The sequence below is a fragment of the Amblyomma maculatum genome, chromosome 4, assembly GCF_055883805.1.
Source record: "Amblyomma maculatum isolate TAMU_Amacu chromosome 4, ASM5588380v1, whole genome shotgun sequence".
Taxonomy (NCBI): domain Eukaryota; kingdom Metazoa; phylum Arthropoda; class Arachnida; order Ixodida; family Ixodidae; genus Amblyomma; species Amblyomma maculatum.
This window is the reverse complement of record NC_139347.1, coordinates 88,534,466-88,559,292: the sequence shown is the minus strand read 5'-3', so window position 1 is coordinate 88,559,292 and position 24,827 is coordinate 88,534,466. Positions and strand designations below refer to the sequence as shown.

Genomic DNA, 24,827 nt, shown 5'->3' with positions numbered 1-24,827 from the left:
GATTCGGCCGCAACGATGGATGTTGTCCATCCGGCGTATGTGTCGCCTTCCGACTATACAGGACAGTGTGCGTGGATCCGCCAGGTAGTGGAGGAACAGAGTGTGTGCTTGCCAATCGCGAACGTGGTCATCGAGGGCCCTTTCGGCAAGTTGACAACCGAGGCTGCCGTTTCAGGAAAGCTTCCCAAGTGCTATCCGTATTTGTTCTCCAACAAATCGGACATGCTACTGCGAAAGAGGGGCATCCTTTTCGGAGACAGAGTTGTGCAAGCCTTAACACGTTCAAAGGCGCGAGAACTAGCTACACTGCTCATTCCAGAAGAATCCACAGCAGAGGAAACGGCAGCTAAAACAGTGGTAGATGCGGAAGATAGCAGGTCAGAAAACTTTGAGAGCGAGGCATCTCAGATAAGTCTTGAAAGTGAGCTTGATGAGACGCGGAATGAGGACGTTCTTGAGAGTAACCTCTTGCCGCCAGTGTCTAGTAATCTCACGAGACTTTTAAGTGGAACCCGAGAGGACTTAGCTATGGAGCAAGCCAATGATCCCAAGATACAGGAGATAAGAGAGCGCCACCGCGCCACTAAGACAGCAAAGAACATTTCTTTTGAGATGAGAAAGGGAGTGCTGTATCGCTTATTCAAGGATAAGCGCGGAGTAGAGCGGGACCAATTAGTCGTTCCCCAAAAGTACCGCGGAGACTTACTGCGACTTTCCCATGGCAGCTCGTGGTCATGTCACCTTGGAATAAGGAAAACAAAGCAGAGGCTGTTGCAAGAATACTATTGGCCTGGATGTTTTAAGGACACGGAAAATTTTGTACGATCATGCGACACGTGCCAGCGGGTTGGAAAGGCGCAAGATAAGTGGAAAGCTCCGATGGTGTTAGTACCAATCATTACCGAGCCGTTTCACCGGTTAGTAATAGATGTAGTTGGGCCACTTCCTGTGACAGAGTCAGGGTACCGTTATATCCTCACTATGTTATGCCCAGCCACAAAGTTTCCAGAGGCTGTTCAGCTGCGCGAGGTGACGTCCGAGAGTGTAGTGGATTCGCTGCTGTCAGTGTTTGCACGAGTTGGATTCCCTTTTGAGGTCCAAAGTGATCAGGGTAGCGTTTTCACGAGTGTCCTCACCACCTCATTTCTTGAGCGATGCGGCATTAAGGTAGTGCATAGCTCGATCCATCATCCGCAGAGCAACAGCGTAGAAAGATGGCACTCTGTTCTCAAACGAGTCCTGAGGGGACTGTGCTATGAAAACAAGCGCGAATGGGATACCTGCCTGCCTGCAGCGCTTTTCGCTTTGCGGTCAGTGCCGCACGAATCCACTGGATTTAGCCCAGCCGAGTTGGTGTACGGAAGGTCACTGCGCTCACCTTTGCGAATGGTGCGCGAAGCCTGGGAGGGGCGCGGAGAAGACCCAACAGTAGTAGAATTCATTCTGAACCTCTTGAATCGCTTACATAACACTAAGGAACTCGTTGAGGCCAGCATGAAGTCAGCCCAGGCTCGTTCCAAGGTGTACTATGATAAGACAGCCCGTCAAAGGACGTTTTGTATCGGGGACCAGGTGATGTTGCTGAGAAGTTCAAGGCAGAATAAGCTCGAAGTACAGTGGGAAGGACCGGCTGAAGTCGTTGCAAAGCTTTCTAACACTAACTACACAGTGAAAATTCCCGGTAGGCGTAAAGAAGTGCGCATTTATCATTGCAATCTTATGAAGCCTTATGTGCAGAGGGAAGCCGTGGTAAATCTAACGTTAAACCTTCCCGAGGAGATGGGGGACAACTTGATTTGCCTCAGCGGAAAAGGAAGCAACGCTCAGGAGCTTCTCAAAAAGACGGAGCAGAGAGGAGAACTAAAGAAATCCCAGCTGTCCGATCTGGGCGAGATAATAACAGAGTTTGAGGCCTGCTTCGTGGACAGGCCAGGCAGAACTGATTTGACTGAGCACGATATTGAGCTGACTTCAGACGTGCCAGTGCGATCAAGGTGCTACCGATTTTCTCCAAGGCAAAGAGAAATTCTGGATAGGGAAGTAACTCGCATGCTGGAATTGGGAGTAATAAAACCCTCGGAAAGCGATTATGCTTCGCCTATGATCTTAGTAGAAGCTCCAGGTAAAGACCCTAGGCCTGTGGTAGACTACCGAAAGCTAAATTCTCTCACCAGGGATCAAGTGTATCCTATTCCGAATATTGAGGAGAGAGTAGAACAGGTCAGTAGAGCGGCATATGTGACTACGCTGGACCTTACTCGAGGATACTGGCAAGTACCGCTCACTGAACGCGCCAGCAGATACGCGGCTTTCGTCACTCCGACGGGCAGCTACCAGCCAACAATGATGAGTTTCGGGCTCAAAAATGCTCCATTTTGTTTTTCCCGACTCATGGATAGGGTTTTAAAGGGGTGTGAAACATTCGCGGTGCCTTATTTAGATGACATTGCGGTTTTTTCCGACTCATGGGCGGACCATATGGTACATCTAAGAGCTGTACTGAGCCTTTTGCGTCAAGCTGGACTAACCGTAAAGGCCGAGAAATGTTGCCTGGCAAGGGCGACCGTGGACTACTTGGGTCACAATGTAGGTCAAGGTTTCAGGAAACCCAGCGAGATTAAGATTTCTGCGGTAGCAGACTACCCGCGGCCGAGCACGAAGACGGAAATTCGGGCATTCTTAGGGCTGACGGGATACTACAACCACTACATCCCTCACTATTCATCTTTGGCTAGCCCTCTGACCGACGCTCTCCGCAAGACAGAACCGACAAATGTAGTCTGGGACGAACAAAAGGAAGCCTCCTTCGTAAACCTGAAGGCTGTGCTGATTAGCCGTCCGGTATTGCGAGCTCCAGACTATGACCGAGAATTCACGGTCCAGTGTGATGCCAGTGATCGAGGGCTAGGTGCTGTTCTCTCCCAGAGAGATGACGACGGTAATGAGCACCCCGTGCTCTACCTGAGCAGAAAACTGAGTTCTAGAGAGAGGGCTTATTGCGCGTCAGAGAAAGAGTGCGCTTGCATTGTATGGGCCATTCAAAAATTGCAGTGCTATCTTGGAGGGGCCAAATTCACCGTAGAGACGGACCATTGTCCCCTGGCTTGGCTGCAAACTGCGACATCGAAGAACAGTCGCCTTCTTAGGTGGAGCTTGATTTTACAGCAGTACAATTTTGAAATAAGATACAAAAAGGGGAAGTTAAATGGGAATGCGGACGCGCTTAGCCGCTCTTTCTAAGCGGTCCGAGATGTTCCTCACCATGTATCCAAATTGATAATCAGGTTTTTTTTTTTTTTCGTGCGCTTGTATATGTGTGGCTATGTAAAGCAGCACGTTTGGTTTTCTAGGAATACGTGGGTCCTGAACGTCTTGAGAGTGGGCTTTTCTCGAACAACAATGGCAGTTTTCTTTTAACCTGGTCTCTTCAGACGGGAGCCGAGTGCTTGCTTCGACATGTGGTTGAGTTTCAGACAGCTCGAGCAATTTGGCCTACAACAATGAAGACAACGCGACAAGCAACAGCGAGCTTCAAGCGTTCACGTGCAGGCCATTAAGTCGTCTCTTCATGCAGCAGCTGGGACTGCTGCCCTCCGAGACTCTTCTGGCGGGGGAGGAGGCTGTTACGACCAAGCATCCGCATTTGCGCGCTCTATTGTTCGCCTGTGGGCATGGAAAAGTGCTGTGAATATGTGGTGATGGTCCAATGGCTCTAAGTGAGCCTGTTTCCAGGAATCCTGTTTTGTAAGCCTGTTTTGCTTTGTGGACAACCTGCAAATGCCAAATTGACCCTGTCAAGAGAACGTCTGGAAAAACACAAAGAAACGTCCCCCTGCGGGAAAATGCAGGAAGTGCTTTCTTTCTTTTGTTCACCCTTCCAGTCGAGAAGCCCTATCGTCCAGTGAGGAATGTCTACTTTCCAAAGGAGACGACAGAGTGACATGTCCGCTGACGTGCAGGACAAGAAAGGAGCATGACGCATACAGCCATTAAGTGATTTCCCAGGAATGCAGGAAAGATTTGCAATTGTCGAAAACGGACAATGCTGGGAGCGGATGCGGCGCCACGTGCACTCGGGTTTCTGAGAAGTAAAACCACTTGTCAGAACCAGCCTGTGGTTTCTTTGCTGAAGAATAGAAATGTACCTCCTCTCCTCGCCGTTCCCAAGCTTTTCCCGCCAACAAGTGATCACGCCCAACGAATGAATGCCGGACCAGTCAGTGCTTCAGACCATCAGTGCAGTGATGTGTTCGATTGGATGCCGATACCTGAGGGGCGTGCCCTGGATTTGGTTGGTCAGCATCTTCAGAGAGGGGCTGGACATAGGGGGTTTTAAGGACGCTGCAGAGCACGAAATGTCGCTCTGAGCCCTGGGTAAAAGGCTCATCCAGTCGCTTCTCGCTATGAACTCTTAACGCTTGCCATTTTGCTGATGTACCCTTCTTTTTCGTGTAAATAATCTTGTAAATAAGTTTCTCAAAGTGCCATTAAACCTGCTTGTACATATTTCACCAACTTCGAAGATTCAATCCTACTTCAACCCCGAGTCTCTGCACGCTACCAAGTGAAGGCCGGGTCGACGTAGCCCCAGCGTCACGACATGTAGCCTTAAAATTACAGTCATGGTCTCCTTGTCTTGAAGACAGCAAAAGAAAAGAAGCCCACCTGAGAAGCTGCTGTTTGTCCGCAGGGCGAGCATGCTGGCGGCCTTGGACATCTTGGCAGCCTTGATGGCGTCGCCGTACGCATCGTTGACAATGGTGCGGAACCAGAAAGCCAGCGTGGTGGCAAAGCAATGCATGATGCCGAATTTCGCCAAGATCAGCCATCGGTTTATTACAATCTGAAATCGAAAATGACAGAGTTATGTTTTCAGGAGGCAGATTAACCAGTTTGTGCTACGTGAAGGCAATGTTTATGGCAATAAAGCTTTGCCTCTAATGTTTCCCACAGCCAGAACAGCTGACCATCTGTTGTAGTTAAACATCCTAGGTTAACACCGTATACGGTGTAATACGCCTCATAAAAAAATGGCTTAATAATTGCATATGCACGACCGCGACAACAGAGAGAAACAACACAGCCGTCTTTTTAGATAGACGAAAAACAAACGCGCTGTCAGAAGGGCACTTGTGTTACGGTGCGACCGACTGGTCGAAACAGCCATGCCCGAATGGCGAGATTATACTGACGTTGGAGTATTTGAAGAGAAAGTAGAGCTGGTAGAAGGAGAAGAGCGGCCGCAGCGTGTGCACCAGGAGCAGGGCGATGTCTGTGCATACTTCTCCGGCGTGCATCCACGCGATGATCTCCTGGCCCAGCAGCAAACCCTCGTGGATCAGGTGGCCGCAGCAGAACACTGCGGATCAGCACACGATACATGCGATATACACATAGTGACGGAAAAGCACACGTTGAACATAGAGCGGCAGCACAGGTTGGTCTTATCGATCAGCGTACGATGCACACATTTGCCCGCTAAGTCGCCTAGGTAGTAGCCACAGAAAAAAAAAAAAAAAAAAAAAAAAAAAAAAAACTTAATGGTTACGAGTGCATAATGCAAATACAGCATTTGCTATGTGGCGAGATCAATTAATTATTGCAGCGCTACTAATTATACATCTTCAGTTTTCCTGTGGTCTCAAAAAAACGTAGACATTATAGGGTGCTCAATCACTATACCATCGCAGTGGTGGCCGAATGGCCCTGTAGCTTTACCCGTAGGTGTCCGGCGCTGGGCTTGCGTACGCATATGACAATTCAAAACTGATTAAGGAGCTCGGAACAGGTAAGCCACCTCAGCGTGAGCCTCGAGATTAGATAATCCGTTTCGGGAGGTTCTGGGAAGCTTTGGACTCGTAAGCGGAGAACAAGCTTTTCTTTTTTTTTTTTTTTCGGTGGCTGGCCGGAGGTGCACTCGCTGGAGGGTTATTCGAAAGAAGCACCCTTTGTGACCATACTGCACTCTGAGAGCTACGTGTACGGCATTCACAATAACGGCGTAAAGCGAACGCCTAAGGAGGGCTGCGGCAAAAACAACTATAAACAAACAAAAATTACGGGTATGTATACCTGCATATTATTAACAGTTGCGTTAGTTTGTAGACATTTCATTTGATAGTGGCCAGCAAAATGTTTTAATGAATTTCGCGCCGTCATATTTGTATGAGGGACATTCTGTGGGCAATACGGCGAAATCATAGCATATGGTAAACCGAAATTCTGTGTTCATCTGCCAGTCAATGAATGTCATCCAGAACGATAGGGGTGCGGCCGTTTTGAGCAATATGCCTGTGGTCATGTGAAGCGGGTGGGCGTGGCAGAGTTGGTGCATGTATACGAAAAGGTCTTTAAACAACAACCGCAACCACTTCTCTGAATCAAAGGAGGGCTAGGAGTATACGGCAGTTCTCCCATGCTGGGATGAAGAGGACTGTCCCTCGATCTCAATCGGCAGACCTACCTGTCATGCCGGCCTTGAGGTAAAAGCTGCCACTGTGCCTCCCAGTGAGGTACGTGTAGCCATTGGGCTGTCCCAAGTAGCAGCCCTTCCAATTCAAAGCGTCTTTGGTGGTCACGGACTCAGCGTCGCTGCCGCCGCCGCTGTTCTGGCGATCACTGCCGCTACTGCTGATGTCGCTGCCGTGCCCACAGGACACGGTCGGTTGTCGAGAGCGGCGCGCATCGTGCAAGGCCAGGTCCCCGTGCAGGAACATCAGCCAAGCCAGACCCAGCACACACACGGCGCACGCGAACGCCTGTGAAGCGAAGCAGTGCCTCATCAGAGTCGCCGAAAACATGCGGTAAGATGAAGAACAGGGACTAGCTTGACCCGGATTCCCGCAGTTTCCGCGACTCCTCATGGTTTGTAAATCATTCCACATGTTGCACAGGAAGTCGAATTTCTTTAGAATTCAGTGGTAAGGATAGTGTAATCCAAAATTGTGGTATGGATTTGTGTGAATGCTGAAGGTTTGTTGTCTGGGGTTTAACGTCCCAAAGTAACTCAGGCTATGAAAGGCACCGTAGTGAAGGATTCCAGAAATTTCGACCCCCTGGGGCTCTTTAACATGCATTGAAATCTCACAGCACAATGCAGAACGATGATGCTATTCACTATATATTCATATTTTATAATTACCCATAGGCGACACTGCGAACGAGAGCTGTTAATGAAGGTAAAGAACATGCATCTGACGTATGTGAAAGCATGCAGTGAATATGGCGAAAATAAAACTCCGCTTTGAAAAAACGAATGGCTACGCATTGCATCTGCAGGAGTTCTCCAGAAAAGTAATTTCAACGCCCAAGCATTAGCCGTGAGGCCATGGCGTGCCTTCGTTCAGTGGTTTTTAGACTAAAGCTTTAAAAAAAAAAAAAGTATTGGGGGTCATTTAAGCTCCACCACATCCACGTTTTAATAATATTTGAATAAACTGTCTGAATTTTATCGAACACTTAATTATTATATGCGTATATCTTGTGAAGTTGAACAGGCTAAAACAACCATGCATAGCTACCTTCCTGTTATTGGCTCCATCTGAGCTGCGTTTATTGACTGTATAATTTTCAGTGACTGGTTCTCTTCACGGCAACACCCCTCAGTGTACCAGCACATTTAAACGCTTAGGCAGCATACGGGGCTGTCATTTCATCGCAATTATAGTTATTTATATGGGATATTATAACGCATAATCAACTATATATAGATATCATGCGCCAAAGACAAGGTTAGACGTCTAGATATCTATAGTTGGTACACAAAATTGTATTTTCTTTTTAGAAACGTTAAAACATCTGGAAAATGCACAAGCGCATGTCCTTCCAAACGTAGTGCTGGATGCCTTGATTAAAATAACGCAAATTTTTTCTCCGGTCTTAGTTATTTTACGTGAGAATTACAGTGAGCTGAGCTCATTACCACACAACTTACAGGCTTATGTTTCTTGTTTAGTAAAAAAATTGTGCTTGAGTTGCGTGTGTCCTATACGTAGACGAAATAAGACTACTTCGATGAAGCGTCCTTGATATTGACATGATATCCATTCTCCTAATATGGGCTTTACAGAATGCAGTTTGTTTCATTTTCCCAAGCAGCCTGCCACTTAGCTCTTAGTTTGCTGCGCACTAATTATATGCAATTCTTGTGGGGCATGTTCATGTGTTTTGCATGGTTCTAGCTTGTGCAGCGTATGCGTCTGCTCTCTCATTATCCCTTATCCGAACGTGGCTGGGGACCAAGCAGAATATTATAGTATGCTTTTGCGTAGTGACTTTTAGTATGTTATGTATGATTTCTAGGGTTTAATGCATTGAGGGTGCTCAACGAGTCTGTAAATAATACTATTAATTAATAATATAATTAATATTATTACTATTAATACTAATAATATAATAATATACGAATAATAATACAATACTATTATAATAATACTAATAATAATAATACTTTCACCACAGCGACACAAACCGCATAACGTTCTGCAATAAAAACTGATGCACACTGAGGAAGTCGTATTGTTTCCTTTGCTTCGTCCTGTAGTATGGAACTTCCAACATAGTCATTAGTTTTTGAGCCACCAGTATGAAATGTGGCGTAATTGCTATATTTTTCTTTTAGTGTCAGGTATTCTTGACTATGAGCTCATGTGCTATGTGCGTTTTCTAAAATTTTGTTAGCGTGAGTTCAAAAACTTCGGAAAGGCTGTACCACTTTGGAAGTGGTTCTCGCCTTCGGGCGATACTTGGCATTTCAACGATTATATCAAGGCCCTATTATATCACAAGATGAGTGGCTTTATTGGCCGGGGCTTGTTGATATAAAGCATTCTGGATGGACATTTTGTGGCTATAGAGTACAGAAGTGTTTTGGCTGATAATGAATTTTGAGGACATATATACTACATGTTAATGCGGTTCTTTCATCCTCTAAGGCAGGTTCATTTGTTTCCGCAAAGGCTGGCTATCAGGTATGTTCTGCAAGTACTGGATGGTAATTGTAAACCAAGTTTGCGAATCGTATCTAGTCGTTTTAAGTAGGATGCCCTTGCGGTGCCATATACTATGGACCCATAGTCGAACTTAGAGCGAACCAGAGCCTATATGCAACAAGTATGTCCTATCAGACCCCAAGCGCTTTCGTGACAGTATAGTTTCGCCACATTGAGGACCTGGGAAGCTTTTTTCTTGAAGTTGTTTATATGCGGTAAAAAACGTTATTTATTTATTTTTTTTTTTTTATCGACAGTGACATCTAAATATTTGGTTTGGTTTGTGGGGTTTAACGTCCCAAGCGACTCAGGTTATGAGAGACGCTATAGTGGAGAACTCCGGAAATTAAGACCACCTGGGGTTCTTTAACGTGCACTGACATCGCACAGCACACGGGTGCCTTGCCTTTCGCCTACACCGAAAAGCGGCCGCCGAGGCCGGGATTCGAGCCCGCATCCTTGGGAAAAGTAGTCGAGTTTCCTAACCACTGCGCCACCACGGTGGGGCAGATCTAAACATTTATGCACTTGTTCAACTGTTAGTGGGGTTTGGTTACAATACAGAGCGGGATCGACTGCTAATTCCTCGTCTGAAAGAGAATTTGCTACTGTTCTTTTAAGAAGGTAACATAAATCCGTTTTTGTCTGCATATATAGCGAGTTTGCATAATGTAATTTGTATCTTCCTCTATGCCGGAAGATGTGCATGCTATATATATATATATATATATATATATATATATATATATATATATATATATATATATATATATATATATATATATATATATATATATATATTTTTTTTTTTTTCAGGCCGTCTACATAAACTGAGCACTTTCGCTACGGAGTTCATTTCAATCATGAAGAGGATCGTACTAGACGGATTCTGAATGTGAGGTTGGCCAGGAAGTCGCTCAAGCAGTTCAGAACCCTGTCATGGATAACTCGTCATCGCAAGTGTAGTCGCGAGCACATAGCATCTTGGGGGACACTTAAGCTCAGACTTTAAAGTTATGACGCGACAGCACTAATGACTCCCGTCTGCAGATCCCCTTATGAATACTCTTCCGTCCACATGTGTTATTTACTACCCGATTAATCACCAGTGTCTTAATTAGTGTCTCTATTATATCACACATACCCATTAGCATACAGCCGTAAGATAACCCACAATGCAAAAGGCCGCCCGATATAGGCATAAAGTCTGGCTTAAAAAAGCCTTAGGAACATGCCTGCGTGACATAGAAATAGCGTACCTGACTCGATGGACAGCCATGCCACCTGCCAATTACCACCTGCCACCACCTGCAATCTACCACCTGATTTTTCGCTGTCAACGCGAACACTGACAACGCCGACGCCAAGTTTTCCGGAGAACGGGACCTTTAACGGTATCCCGTCAAGGCGAGGCTCAAATGCGCACATAGTTATTTTCTTCACATTTATGCGCATCAGTTCTGTCTTGCTCCGAGGGACAGCTAACCATGCGTTCACACGCACTTTGTCGCGGCGGTAATACACAGCTCACGCACTTGGCTACGGCACGATTTTTCTTTTCGGTGCATGTGAAGCATGGCTCTGACACAAAGCGTAACATTGCACCCAAGTGCAGTTCATGGCTTTGACAGCAACGGTCAATGTTCTTCGGCACTCCAACTAGTCGTGAAACAATGTGTTGGCGTGGGGATGGAATGTTGGCTTTTGGGGCAGATAATATATCGCAAAGGCAAGGAGATAAGCTTGAACGAGCCTACTATAGTTGGCTATATACATACTCAATATCCATTGAAAGGGAGACAATGAGTGATTAAAGGTTACAGTAAGAGTAAGAATGAAGTGAGAACGTACACCCCCCTGCACGCAGCGGCTTTCAATACATAACGTCGCTATATGCATACTTCTCGATGTCGCGCAGCCTCTCACGCCTTCCGCCTAGCTTGCTAAAAAGGGGGCAAAACTACTAATGCGAGGGGAGAAAAATATGTGCTGCATTTTGTTTCACGTAGATTACTTTATTACAGCTAGTCTGATATAAGGAAAAGAAAAGCCAAGTTTAAATAAAAAATCTGATGACATTAGCCGAGGTAAACAATGTGTGCCCAGCAGTCCTTCACGTTACACAAAGAATCGAGAACTTAAGCCGATACAGCGCTTGACTTATACGCTCCGGACAAATGTTTAGAAGAAATTTAGTTTGAAGCTATTAGTTACCTGAAACCGAATCAAAGGAAATTCGAGCAAACTTTGGCGACAAAAGTGATGAAAGGTGAAAGCCTGAGTGCTTCATTCTGCTACGCGACTGTTGCGCATGTAGCGATGAATGCTGATACGAGTAAAGCGAGCGACTACACTTTCACATTCTGCGAGTGCATTATTCAGTGAATTCTGCTTGGCAGCGACAAGATCGCGCTCCATGTATCTTTGCAGTTCTACGTTTACTGTTGTGTGGTTGATTTTACCAGGTGCGTAGAATTAATTAGTATTAATAATTAATTACGTAATAGTTACTAATTAGCATTTATTGATTTAGTAACCGATTATTTAATCAATCATGAATTGGTAATTAATGAGTAATTCGGTAACAGTAATTAGTGATTGATTAGTAATTAATTTGTAATTGATCATTGATTGGAATATGGCCATATAAGGCACGCATTCGCTCATACTGTGGTGGTGCTCTGTGATTGGTCGAGACCTCCATGACGTCATTCCGTCTCGATAAATAAGAGCTACCGCAAAAGAGTGACACTTGCTGATGACAACGATGATTAAGACTTTCGCCTTAATCATTTCGCTCATGGACACGGAAAAATGAACTATACTCACATCGTCGAGTTCGATCGTATGCCGGCCTACCCTGATCGAAGGCTGCAGGACAGTCATCACCCCTCCGAAGACCACGATGAGTGTGGCGTAGATGTAGCTCAGCAAGGAGGCCAGGTTGCTCCTGCGCGTCGAGACCATCACGTTGCGGGAGTTTTGCCTCTTGTAGAAGAACTCCGCATCCGTAGTCGACCGCCACATCTCGGTACATCCGCAGCGACCGAATGCACTTTAAGGACTAGCGCGATTTGGCTCGTCGAACAGTAGAGACTGACGTATGACAGATTTAGCTGCAGCCGGTAGTGCACGAAAACAAAGGCAGTTAGTTACCCGATAGCGACCATTCTTCTGGCCTCGCTTCCTCACTGTCGTCGCTGCCGATAAGGACCCCGGAACGAGCGAGGGGGTAGGAGGAGCGGCGTCGTCTTCTCAGCCTTCTACAGGAGATGGGCGGCGAGCCATCTCCCCGATTAGATAATCAGTTATAAGCCTACCTCCCTCCTCCCACATGCACTTAGAAATAACAGTCTACCGGTGTCTTAGATTAAATCGCCTAGTGCAATATGTTTACCTCGGTCAACGAAACACAGCAGAGTCACAGTCGCCCATTTATACGTTGCTTTTTTTCTCATTCCTGGAGTCAAAATAAAGAGACTTTGCGAGTGTTCACATTCTGAAAATTCCATAAATATCAATAAAGCTGCGCCTTCGACACCGATAACTATTTTGTGCAACGACATAGACAAGAGTGCGGGAAAAACAAACAAACCAGCAGCAAAAAAAAAAAAAAAAAAATCTGGCAGTCTCATCTCCCAAATAAGCTCCATATTGACGACTGGCCTCGCGGCAGACAATAGAAAATGAGACTCGCGATGAACTCATACGAGGGCTAAGTTGGGCTCTCAGAGTGTAAACAACTCGGCGGTGGCAATATTGGTTGGGTGAACTTCCGGATCAAGAAGAATCATCGCTCTCGGTCGCACTCAGTTTAAAGACGGCAGCAAACTTTCTAGATAAGGCGCCTCAAAGAACGCCGATGAAAACTCTTGCAGCATTGCCCGGGTAGTAATTATTGACGAGTGACAGGAAGCTTCTGGTCGAGCCCGGTCCGGTTTGTTCAATACACGGACATGCACGGCCAGAGAAAATTAAGTTACCCAGTACGGACAGCCGAGAGTATGGGCCCGCCTCAGACCCAAAACAGCACAAGAGCTAAGTTCAGTTCAGAAATTAAATTCTTTATTTCCCTTTTCAAAGAAAGAGACAAGACAAAAAGCCGTCGGCTTGACGCGGGTCCTGTCCCCTTAAATATTGGCATACATACAGATACGGCAGTGGCACATGAGATTCACAGGTCTGAGAATAAATAAAAAGCAAATAAAAAAAAATAAATACCGGAAAATGTGCCCGAAATGGACTTGAATAAACAGTAGTAATCAACAACAAATTATGCGGGAAGGACTAAAAACAAACACTTCACACAGCTAAAGAAGATAAAAATAACTTAATCTTAGAATTCGGATTACAAAAAGGGTCGAACGACTCTTGCTCCAACCGGTTTAACAGAGAGGAGCGTGTATGATAACGATTCCTTGCAGTAGTTCATGGCGTGGGCACATTCCACGTTCACGATGACGAGTATGGCGACAAGATTCGTTCTTTTCGAGCTTCATGATTTCTGCGATAATGTTATCGCTGGTTTGAACTGAGTACTTGAAAGTAGAAAGATAGGCTTGAAAATCAATATGCAGAAGACTAAGGTAATGTTCAACAGCCTCGGGAAGGAAAAGCAGTTACATTAGGTGGCGAAGTACTGGAAGTAGTAGGCGATTATGGCTACTTAGGACAGGTAGTAACCGCATATCCGGACCATGAAAAGGAAATAACAAGAATAAGATTGGGATGGAGCGCATTTGGCAAGCACTCGCAGATTATGACTAGCAGCTTACCGGTATCCCTCAAGAGGAAAGTATACAACAGTTGCATCTTACCTGTACTCACCTATGGGGCTGAAACGTGGAGGCTAACCAAGGAAGTTCTACTTAAGTTGAGGACAACCCAGAGGGCTGTGGAACACAAAATGGTAGGGGTAACATTAAGAGATAGGAAGCGTGCAGAGTGGGTCAGAGAAATAACTCAAGTTACCGACATTCTAGTGGAAATTAAGAAGAAGAAATGGGCATGGGCGGGACATGTAGTGCGAAGAGAGGATAACCGATGGTCGCTTAGGGTAACAAACTGGATTCCAAGAGAAGGAAAGCGTAGCAGGGGGCGGCAGAAAGTTAGGTGGGCGGATGAGGTTAAGAAGTTCGCGGGGGTCAAGTAGATGCAGCTAGCACAGAACCGGGTTAAGTGGAGAAATATGGGAGAGGCCTTCGCCCTGCAGTTGGTATAGTCAGGCTGATGATGATGATGACGACGACTTGAAGCGTACTGCCAACCTGTAACAATACAGGTATATGCAGATATATTTGTTACTGAGATTTTGTTCGAATAAAGTGCTTGTGTTTGAAAATATGGTTGGTTCTGGTTGTGTTCTTTGGTTTCATTTTTGTCAAAAAGAAAGCACTACGACTCTGACACCTTATTTGCAAAAAAAAAAACAAAGGGGGGGGGGGGGGGGTATGACGTATTCATATCAATTTGCTGCTTTAAAGTTTCGTCTAGCTTTCGTAAGCGTTTGTCAAGTAGCTTATAGCTTGGAACTAGGTTTACCAGTGACGTGCAAAATGTCGCACGAGGCAACAAGTCAACAAGATTTGCGCTGTCGTCTGTTCTGTCACTTGTATCTCTCTCTCTAATTTTATCTCTATTTTTTTACTTACTTTGTATCTCTATTTTTATCCCTATTTTTCTCTATTTTTTCTCTCTGCCAGTCTCTCTCTGTGCTTCAGTCTCTCTCTGTTTGTCTCCCACATTGCATCTCCCCCCTTTGCTCGCCTTTCTGTTCAGAAATAAAACAAAGAAAGCTGATATAAGCTCGGATCTAGTACGACATGGTGTCAAATTTTACAGACAGTTTTCTGGTGGCCGCTGCCATCTGACAACTGGTTCGAGAAGCGGCATCATCTCATTATGGTCAGAAATTTGATTGACGGCGCAAGGGCAACTATAGAGCCTAAGAGCGCCAAAACGATTGTCAACTTTGTTATATAAGGTGAAATGAGATGGAATCACTAATCGCTGTGTATCAAAACCGACACTAAGAATTCATAGTAAATGGTTTGGTTTGGTTTGTGGGGTTTAACGTCTCAAAGCGACTTAGGCTATGAGAGACGCCGTAGGGGAGGACACCGGAAATTTCGACCACCTGGGATTCTTTAACGCGCACTGACATCGCACAGTACACGGGCGCCTTGCTGTTCGCCTCCATCGAAAAGCGGCCGCCGAAACCGGGATTCGATCCCGTGTCCTTGGGAATAGTAGTCGAGCGCCGTAACCACTGCGCCACCCCGGCGGGGCCCATAGTAAATAGCTAGAATCTGTAAATTGCATCTGATTATGATATAAATGCGGTGTTGTGATTAAAACAAAAAGTAACTATAGCATTGCAATGCAATCCAAGAGCAACAGGACGAGAAGCTACCTTCTCTGCCCTCTCTTCGGTGTCAGGTTGCGCTTTTCAAAGAGTTACCCCGAATGAAAATTAGAACTTCATATGCTCATTAAAATTCCGATTTTATGTAAATAATGCATGACGTCCTCAAATGATACATTGCGGTGATATAATAAAAGAGGGATAGAATATCATGTGATATTTATAATGTTTTCGAAAGCTAGTGCAATGATGAGTTTCGTAAAAAGGACTGGTTAGAAGAACGGACGACTGACAGGGCGGACAGTACAGCGTTTGCATTCCGGCGACTGTTCTACCAAAAGTAAGCAGTAGTGTGTTAGGCTTATATATATATTCAAGTCGAAACCTCGAAAAGCATAACTTTTTAAAATCGATTTTTGTAATGACAGTCCTTCCTTTCTTCTATGTATTTTGTCCGCTGTTCTATTCGAGCCACGATTTGAACGTCAGCTTCTAGCGTTCGACTTTATTTTTTGTAGTCCTTTTACACGCATCATTCACAGGTGCATTTCGTGCTAGAAAGATCGTTTCCAGCATGACTTGGAGCACAGCAAAAGTGCACGCTGTAACCGCGTACCGCAAGGCGATGTATTTCTTGAATGACGCACAATAACATAAGGCTTTCATTTCTTCGTGTTGCACCAATTTTAGTCAGTGATCCTGGAATCGAAGTAAATTACTACATTTTTGCCATTTTCTTTACTTACTGTTTATAGCTTCGTTAAATATACAGTACAGCTACAGACACGCTTCCTTTTGTGTTAATGGTAATAGCATGATCAGCTTAACCATCCTGCACAACAGCTGCACTAACATGCCATTTGGAGATGGCTATCTTCAAATTCCGTGAATTCGCTTTGGATTGTTGCCAAAGATGCAACCTTCTTTTTGCATTTGGCCAGATTTTTTTTCTTTTACTTTTTTTTTTTGGTGGTCAATTTCACTGTACGAATAGCGTGTTGATGTGCGAGTCTTTTAATCCATTTCTTGGTGGGACACCGGGATGATGATTTTTGATTTCTTAGGTTTTCCTCTTGTTAAGCTGGTTGTTCTTTTCTGCTGTGTGTTTTATTCTTTAACAATGCATGTAATCCCACTCCTGCCTAAGGCCTGAAGGCTGGCAGTATATTTGAAATAAATAACTAAATAAATAAAAAATTGCATTGGACGGGCGCTTTCAACCCTAGGTGCAACGTCATCTTCGTATGAAAATGGACGGTCTAATGAAAGACCAAATTCCCACAATTCTGCTATCTGGTTTGCTTTGATTCCTGAAGTCAATACTAGAGCGAATACGAGCATACCTTACTGTTGGCATGCGGTCTGTCTTATTCCAGAAGAGGGTGTTCATATGTTCCTTTTCAAGTATAGGCTACAAGGTTGATCAGACAGCGAAAATACATTTTGTGCGTACATGACCATTAATAACATTCTTCGCGATGTTAAGGGTTGTTTTTGGCATTCCACATATACAGGCTCTGAATAGGTGATGTCCTGGAGCTTTCTTAAGACAATGATTGATGAACCGGTTCTACAGCATTCGAAGGGGCCTCTGGGCTGAATTACAGGCAACACAGCCGTAGTCCATCTTTGAGCAGATTAGCAGATAACCTGAGTAAGCAAACTGTCTGTACCACTTGTCTTTTGGAATAGAATATTAGGGATATTTGTTGCTTTGTGTGTGTGGATCTTCAGCTGTTTAACCTGCGGTGTAAATGTTGGTTTCGAATTGAAGGGCAGACAAAGAAAATTCTGTTTTCGCAGGGATGAGTTTCAGACCTCACTGGCGGGAAAAAAACAGTCTGAATCCCCCCCCCCCCCCTTTTTTTTTTTGCAGGGAACCTAGAAATGTTTTGATTAGCCCATTTTGTAAGTCGGCTGATAGTTTTTTGTACTTGTTCGCATAAAGCAAAGTTACATAATGCGAAATTTATTTGTAAATCGTCTACGTACAGAGAGGGCTGCACACTAGGTGGGATTATATTAGCTATTGAATTTATTTTGACTACAAATAGCATCACACTTCACACATTGCTTTGGAGTATCCATTTTATTGAAAGAGCACGTCACAAAGAGTGTTCCCCAATCGGACTCTACTGAACGTAAAAATATATTTGGTGCAGTGAAGCATGTCGCCATCAATTACACTCTTGGCGAGGTCGTGGAGGATACGTACAACCAAGTTATCTCATATGCTTTTTCTAGATAAAAAAAAAAAAAAAATTCAGAGAGACCATACTGGCCATTTGCATGAACCTCCAGCATTTATGTTTCAGAAAACAACAGCAGGTCGACTGTATATCGATAACGTCGGAATCCGCATTGAAGCCTATCTATGCTCTTGTTCATTCAAAGCGCGTACACTAATCGTGTATTGACGAGACGCTCTAAAGGTTTTGCAGAGGCAACTGGTCAGTGTTATCGGACAATGGCTCTCTGCACAGCATTTCTCTTTTCCTGGTTTAACTATGGTAATCGTTATGGCCGTTATTTAGTCTTTGGGAAATTACCTCCCTTCAAGATGCGGTTAAAAAAGGACAGTAATGGTTCACTGAAAGTAAAAGGTAGACTTGTAGCACATATGCCGCGGGAGGTGGTTAGTTCGAAACCTACCGCCGGACATCCACCCACCGGTAAAAATGGGTACAACGATGAGTACATAATGATGAGTAGATTGTAAATCACGTCATTTAACTAACGTTTTATGTACCATATGTCTGTTTCTATTTATCTTGTTCCCCCTGCAATAAGACCCCTGTAAGGGCGCTGTAGGTACTTTGAATCAATAAGCAAACAAACAAACAAACAAACAAACAAACAAACAAACAAGCAAACAAATAAATAAATAAATAAACGAATTTTCTACAGACCAACCGCGGTAGCTTTGCAGTTCGCTAGTACGAGTTCTAGTTCATAAATCGTAAATCCTTTCGTTCTAGCGCGGGAGTTTGCTTTCAGTGTTATTCTTACGTTTACAGAACTCGTCTGTATATACTGCTGAACTCGATAATTTATATATATAAAAAAAAAAGGTAAACCTCAGATATCAGTCACCTCTTTAAGGGGCGTACTCACGGCACCATTCTGTATTGAGATGAGGGATGGTATATGCCCTGTTTCCACCGTCCACCTTGCACATTTTTCACCACACTAATTTTTATGACTAGCAAATATTTATTCCAAAAACAGTTTTCAAATACACCATCCCTTGCCTTTAGCAAAGCATACCGCCCTTTCGATTTGTTTTTTTCTAATGCGAAGGCATTTTTTGGTTCATGGTTGGCGTGGGCAGTATGTGTGACCACGAGATGGGTACATAAGAACGACAACTGATGATAACGAGGCAACTAACAGAGTGTCATGAATGAATAATAATAACTAATAATAAATATTGATAATAAGTTATAAACGTGCACAGATTAATGGTTAGAGTCATGATAGTCATGATAATTTGATAAGATTTTTTAGAGAAGATTGATAAAGCACCTTAATAGAAATTTAGGTATTCATTAAAAGTAGACATATGGTGTCATCATATTAGATAAATGGTTGGTGCTATTTAATGACAGTGATAGAGTTAGAGAACTTGCAATGCTTTCGCATTTCCGTGCGTAAGGAGACTTAAGTACACCCCTGTATTGTAATGTTCTGAGATTGATAATTGTGGGTGTTTAAAAATTTGCCATGTCCTGCTTGGGGCCTTCGTATTCTAGCGGCGGTCTTGATTTCACCACGGCTTTGGACACAGTGTCCATTGAAAAACTTCAGCTGGAAGAAGGCACTGATCTGTTGTCTTCGCCTATGGTTATTTTGATCATATTTTCTTCATCTACTGCTATGTTTACGAAATGTTCGTGTGCTGTTAGACAGTATTCATTAAAGAGGTCCCGTTCGGCTTCTAACTTCAATCATGGAAGCCTGACATGAAGCGTTCATCCAGGAGTTTTAGCTTGCATGATTATGGGGAAATAGTCAATTCTTAAAGAATTTTCAATTACATTCCAAAAGTAGTGTACAAATAATCCGGGTGATGCAAGTGATAAGCCTACGCGCCCAATTCACCAAGGCTCTCCAGATATAATTTACTGCTTTTGCTCATTCGTGTAAGTTTCTATCAGGAAGTCTCCAGTACTTTGTTTTTTCTTGTTTGTTTTTGTTTGTTTGCCAACAAAATTTCGTATAGTCTTTTCTGTGACAAAGGTAGAAGAGTTTGCTATTGGTCCAATCGACATAATGAATGGCAAAAAAAAAAAAAAAAAAAAAGGAACCTCGGGAGAGATCTTTGCTGGTTTTCGTGTTGCTATTTGTTCAGCTCGGTCCCACCTCTTATCCGGGGCCGATCACAGATCTTTTTTGTTGTTGTTGGCCGAAAGATTTAATTGTCCAGTTTTTATTTGGTAGCCGAGCTGGAGTGCTCGGGGCTGTTCGCGAGAGTGTCACACTTCTTTGCAAGATTCCGCGGGATATCGTGAGAATGGAATGTCATGACCTGGTGACGTCATTTGTCTTGTCTACCATGAGGGAGATAATTAAAAATAAATAAATATTGTCTCCACCGGGAATCAAACCTCTATCCTTTGGACCCCCTGCCCAGAGCTTTAACTGCGCCACGCCCCAGATTTTATTTCTTTATTGCCGGTCAACAAAGTACATACAGACATAAAAAAAAAAAAAACCGCCCCGCCCCGGATTGTGAAACGCTCATCATAATTCCCATAGTCTATCGTGAGGACGATAGCGGGATTCCGTGAGTGACAGATACTGCGCCTTCGCTCTCCTGTAAACTAATTATAGAACGCCAGAAAACTGACGCGCGTTCAATGGAATGCCGGTTGTGTTCGACAAAGGGCGCGCGATTGATTGATTGATTGATTGATTGATTGATTGATTGATTGATTGATTGATTGATTGATTGATTGATTGATTGATTGATTGATTGATTAAAACTCATTTCCACCGATTTAGGAGGCCTCCTACTCCCCGCTCCTGGCACGCAGCCCTGAGGAACGGGGGCTGGAACTTCCGCGACTAAGGACTGGCGAATATACATTGGTTATTCGCGGCCTCAGCCGCCAGGCAGACGGCTTCAGCGGCGACGTCGCTTCGCAGCAGGATTACGGTAGAGAAGGGGCGTGCGATGTACGGTCATGACGTCACTAGGAGATTCATGCATATACAAAGCTGGCCCCGCAGGGCGCTCGATTAGGCGTCCGTGCGGCGCCATTTAGCGCTTCCCCGAACGCCGCACCACAGAGCAACCAGAAGCAGGCCCAGATGTCTAGGAGGCGTTAGTACATCAGGCATCAGGTTGGTTGGTTGGTTCACAGGAAGGGAAAGGCGCAGTATCTGTCACACTTGCTCTGTGGACACCTGAACCGCGCCGCAAGGGAAGGGAGGAAGGTGGGAGTGAAAGTGGAAAGAGAGAAAGGGGAGCCGTAGTGGAGGGCTACGGAGTAATTTCGACCACCTGGGGATCTTTAACGTGCGCTGACATCGCACAGCACACGGACGCCACTTCGTTTCGCCTCCATCGAAACGCGGCCGCCGAGGTCGGGTTCGAACCCGGGAACTCCGGCACAGTAGTCGGGCGTCTTACCACTGCGCCACCCCGGCGGGGCCATCAGACATCAGTGGCGTTTGAAATTGATTTACAGGAAAGAGAAGGCGCAGTATCTGTCACGATTCTCCGCGGACACACGTACCGCACCGTAAAGAAAGGGAGCAAGATGGGACTGAAAGAAGGGAGGGAGGTGCAGTAGCGGAGGGCTGCGATCCACCGTGCTATAATGGCTTTCGTCTCGTCGTACTTTAGTGGTCCAAAGTGCCCTAGAGAATTTTCGCACTTGCTCGGAGTCCAACTTGGAAATGTGTTGACACATTAACCATAAGGAAAGTGACATAATCTGACGACTGGCCTGGTGATGAAATCAATGCTGGCTTCTGACCGCAGCTGCGTTTGGCTCAGCGAATGCAGTCGTTCGTTGCTCTCAGTGATCACATTGAACTCATCTTTGTAGTAGCATCAGCTGCTTTTCGGAACAATATTGATTGTATCAGGTTGTTGTGACACCTGAAGCCTTTATCTGCTGCTGCTGCTGCTGACGCGGCATATCTATGCGCACACGGAATTTGCAGTGGAGGAGAAACGAGCTCTTATTGTAAATAAAAGACGCTGGAGGTGGGCGGAGGATGAAATGTTCACAGCGTCGAACTAGATGGCCGAAATTGTCATGGTATGAGGACTGTATTTGAGCAGCTTTGTATGCAGCACGACAGATACATTCTATTACTCTTTCTGTTTATTTACTCTTTCCACTAACATGTGTGTTAATGCGGCGAATAAATCATTTGCTGGAGGATATAGGTCAGTTGGTGGATCCCATTAAAAGCTTCGCATATATTTCTCACTTTTCCACTGATTGTAGCTGCAGTTCGAATGGGTGACGTCGACATGCACGGAATAATTCATTCTCTCGTCGCAAAACATTTCTTGGCACGTCTGTAAGCGAAGCGGCCAATACGGCACGCCTTGAAATAGCAAACACCCAGACAGTGCTTGATGTACGTTTTTTTTTTATTAGGCGAACAACTGCTGTTGTCTGAACAGAGCAATAGGAATACGTTTATGCATATTGATATTGCAATTAAGGCAAAAGATAAGCAGTCAGGGCGCAGCAGTTAGCGAAAATCATAGTTTCCTTTTCGATTTTGTTTCTTGAAATCAAATCGAAATTCGGGCCAGGGCGTACCGAACCGGGCTGTGCTCAAATAACTCAGTCGTGCAATCATATAGGTTTCAGTAGGTTTCTTTGGCTTTTCCTTGTTATGCTGACGCGTGTTCGGTAGCAAAAAACTCATTTATCTTGGTAAAAGTTTAAAACTTGTCCCTTGAGTCGATTAAAATTTGCGAAACCTTTACGGTAAGATGACCTGTCATTGTTTTCAAGTGAGTGGTTGGATAGCGTAGCTTCCGAGATTCGCGCTCCAATATAAGTGCTGCTGCATGCAGGTATTCTTGTATGTTAAATCGACCGCTGATGGAGACCCCTGCACTTTTGTCGCCCTTTATTTTTTTGAGCTCAGAAGTATACTTTCCGATGAAAGGGGTCTCAGGATGATTAGGATGCGGTACCGTATTGATGCAGGCAGTCTTTCATTTGTCCTTCCTGTGAGACAACAGCAACATAGAAATTTGCAAAAAAAGAAAAAAAAATGCGCGTAATAATGAAAGTCCCAAAGTACTCTTGTCGAGCCTTGCGTAAAGTACTAAGTTGCGTACCGCCGGATATAACGAAATAACGTGAAAAAAAAAAAGAAAAAAAACGAGCAGTACGCTTCCTGGCAACATTAGCACCTGAAAAGACCTGGCAGTCACACTTGTAAGGGACACTATAGATAAAAGGACGAATGTAGTTTACGCCTCCTTAGGTTTCTTGGACGTCTATCCTTGAAAGGATAAGCAAAATCGAGAAATCATTGTCGCCTGGACCAGATAGCATTTGGATGTGTATATCACGGACGCGTCGTTTTGGTGACGTTAAGCAAGTAAGCACAGTTCTAGTCGGTCTGGCTGCAAACTTTGCAGCAGTATACCTAATGGAGGTTTGCCTGAATTCGGCGAAAGTCGAGTCGCTTCCACTTTAAGAAGGAAAGGGTGGAAACGTAGAGCATGAAAGTAGAGGCCAAGTCACACGTCTCCTTCTCAATACTAGCTCTTTCTTTCGAATAAGGCACTCTACCGACATTCTGTTGCGTTCAAGTATACAAGGCTTTGTCGAGGACAAAATTTCCTGGCACAAGCGAACGTCAACCAAAACGCATAACTTTTTTTACCGGCCAGCAGTATAAGGCCGTATACACGTAAATGTGAAAAGTGGAAATGAGTTCAGCCTTTTATACTAGTTGCAAAATCGGCATACGCGCGTTCTTGAGACGTCTCCGAGAGTATCGAATATGTCTTTTGTGCAATATGTACTCTACTATCCACCCTGTTTCCAGATGAAGGAATCGAAGGTTTGAAGCCGCTACATTCACGAAAGAAGCAGCATACCCTGTAACTGATTCAGTGCATTCAGCTCTTATTTGCTATAGTTAAGTCAAGCATGTGCTTTCTTCTATAGTGCGGGACATCCGATATGAATGGTTGGCCCCGCTCGCACGTTCACCTGCAGAGTAGTGGAGTATAATGGTTACCCACCACAAAGCGTGGAACTAGTGAAAGACCGCGAAATTAAAAGAATTCATTGTTTTTTTTATATATATTTACGTACAGAAGGCGGAAGGAAAAGTTGCACGGGGCAGCTTGAGCAGTACTTGGGCCTCTACCGTCTTTTGCAAGCTGCACCACTTCAGTACACAAACGCACACTCATAGCGGCATTGTTAACAATTATTAGCAGGGACCGATCCTCAGTACCTCCGGGTAGTCGCCGGTGATACAGTGGATACAGGATTATTTCCTGGCCTGGTGCTGGGCTTATCTGGCGCGAATTGGTTTAGAAATAGGTTTTTTTTTTTGTACTTCACCTCGTGTAAAGACAAAAAATGCAACCGATTAAGCTGAATTGGCCAACTACGAACTATGTACGTTTGCACGCCGCTTTTTATTTCACTGTCGATTCGAGGTGTTTCGAGGGAAGCAGTGGTAAAAATATGTGAAGTGGCTCGCAGTTAGTGGGTATGCAAACATGCGGAGAGATCGGTTGCAGCAAGGGCATACTGCTCTCGTACAGTGGTTAGAGAAGCTTACATTTTAGCGTCATCGGCATAGTTCGAAACACACAAGATCGGGGCAGTTTGGTCAGTTTTACTACGAAAATGTTACCTCGCGGAATAAATCGAAATTCTACGAGGTGTCTGGGAAACCTCGACCTTTGACCTTCCGGAAGAAAAATATCCTTCAACGCGGATTCGAACCAAGAAATTTCCCGTGGGAAACAAGTACGGAACCTCATAGCTATTGCCACGGTAGATCAGCACGTGTGTTTAACTGCCACTCTCTTAGGTTGTGCATTGAACATTGTCCTCTTCACAATACAGGTTCCGTGTGTGCGCAGTGGATACAGAACACGGCGCTATCGCATTGACCTCTTGAGAGGCGCTAAGATGAAGCATAACTTTTTTTTTTTTTTTTTGAACGTGCTAGCATTTCAGGCTTTCAGTCGCAAATTTCGCTGATCTAAATTCCTGAAGCTTGACCTTAAGACGTTGGCCTCGAAAGGAACGCTGAATGAAAAGTGACGGGCTTTCGCCGTAGTTCGCATTTGGCCAACTTAGATAAATTCGCAGTAATTTTAACTATTTCCTTCCGTGGGCCACAAAAGATCACAAGTAAAATCGGCTTCGGGCCTCGCCTCTTAGAGAAAATGCGGCTAGTACTGCTAACGCACCATGATATATTGAGCCATGGCGCCCTTTGGCCAAAATTGCCCTTAC

General features: G+C 44.6%; 1 protein-coding gene across 1 annotated transcript in view; it reads right to left on the bottom strand.

Moving 5' to 3' along the window:
* The window catches only part of LOC146191608 (proton channel OtopLc-like), a 44,511-nt gene that overhangs the window by 8,857 nt on the left and 10,827 nt on the right, over window positions 1-24,827 (bottom strand). The window contains exons 3-6 of the mRNA XM_084602133.1: window positions 11,820-11,940; window positions 6,464-6,758; window positions 5,193-5,359; window positions 4,666-4,843 (exon numbers count right to left, since the gene is read on the bottom strand). Of these exons, the coding sequence (XP_084458259.1) occupies window positions 4,666-4,843; window positions 5,193-5,359; window positions 6,464-6,758; window positions 11,820-11,940 (761 nt within the window). The remainder of the gene's footprint in view (window positions 1-4,665; window positions 4,844-5,192; window positions 5,360-6,463; window positions 6,759-11,819; window positions 11,941-24,827) is intronic.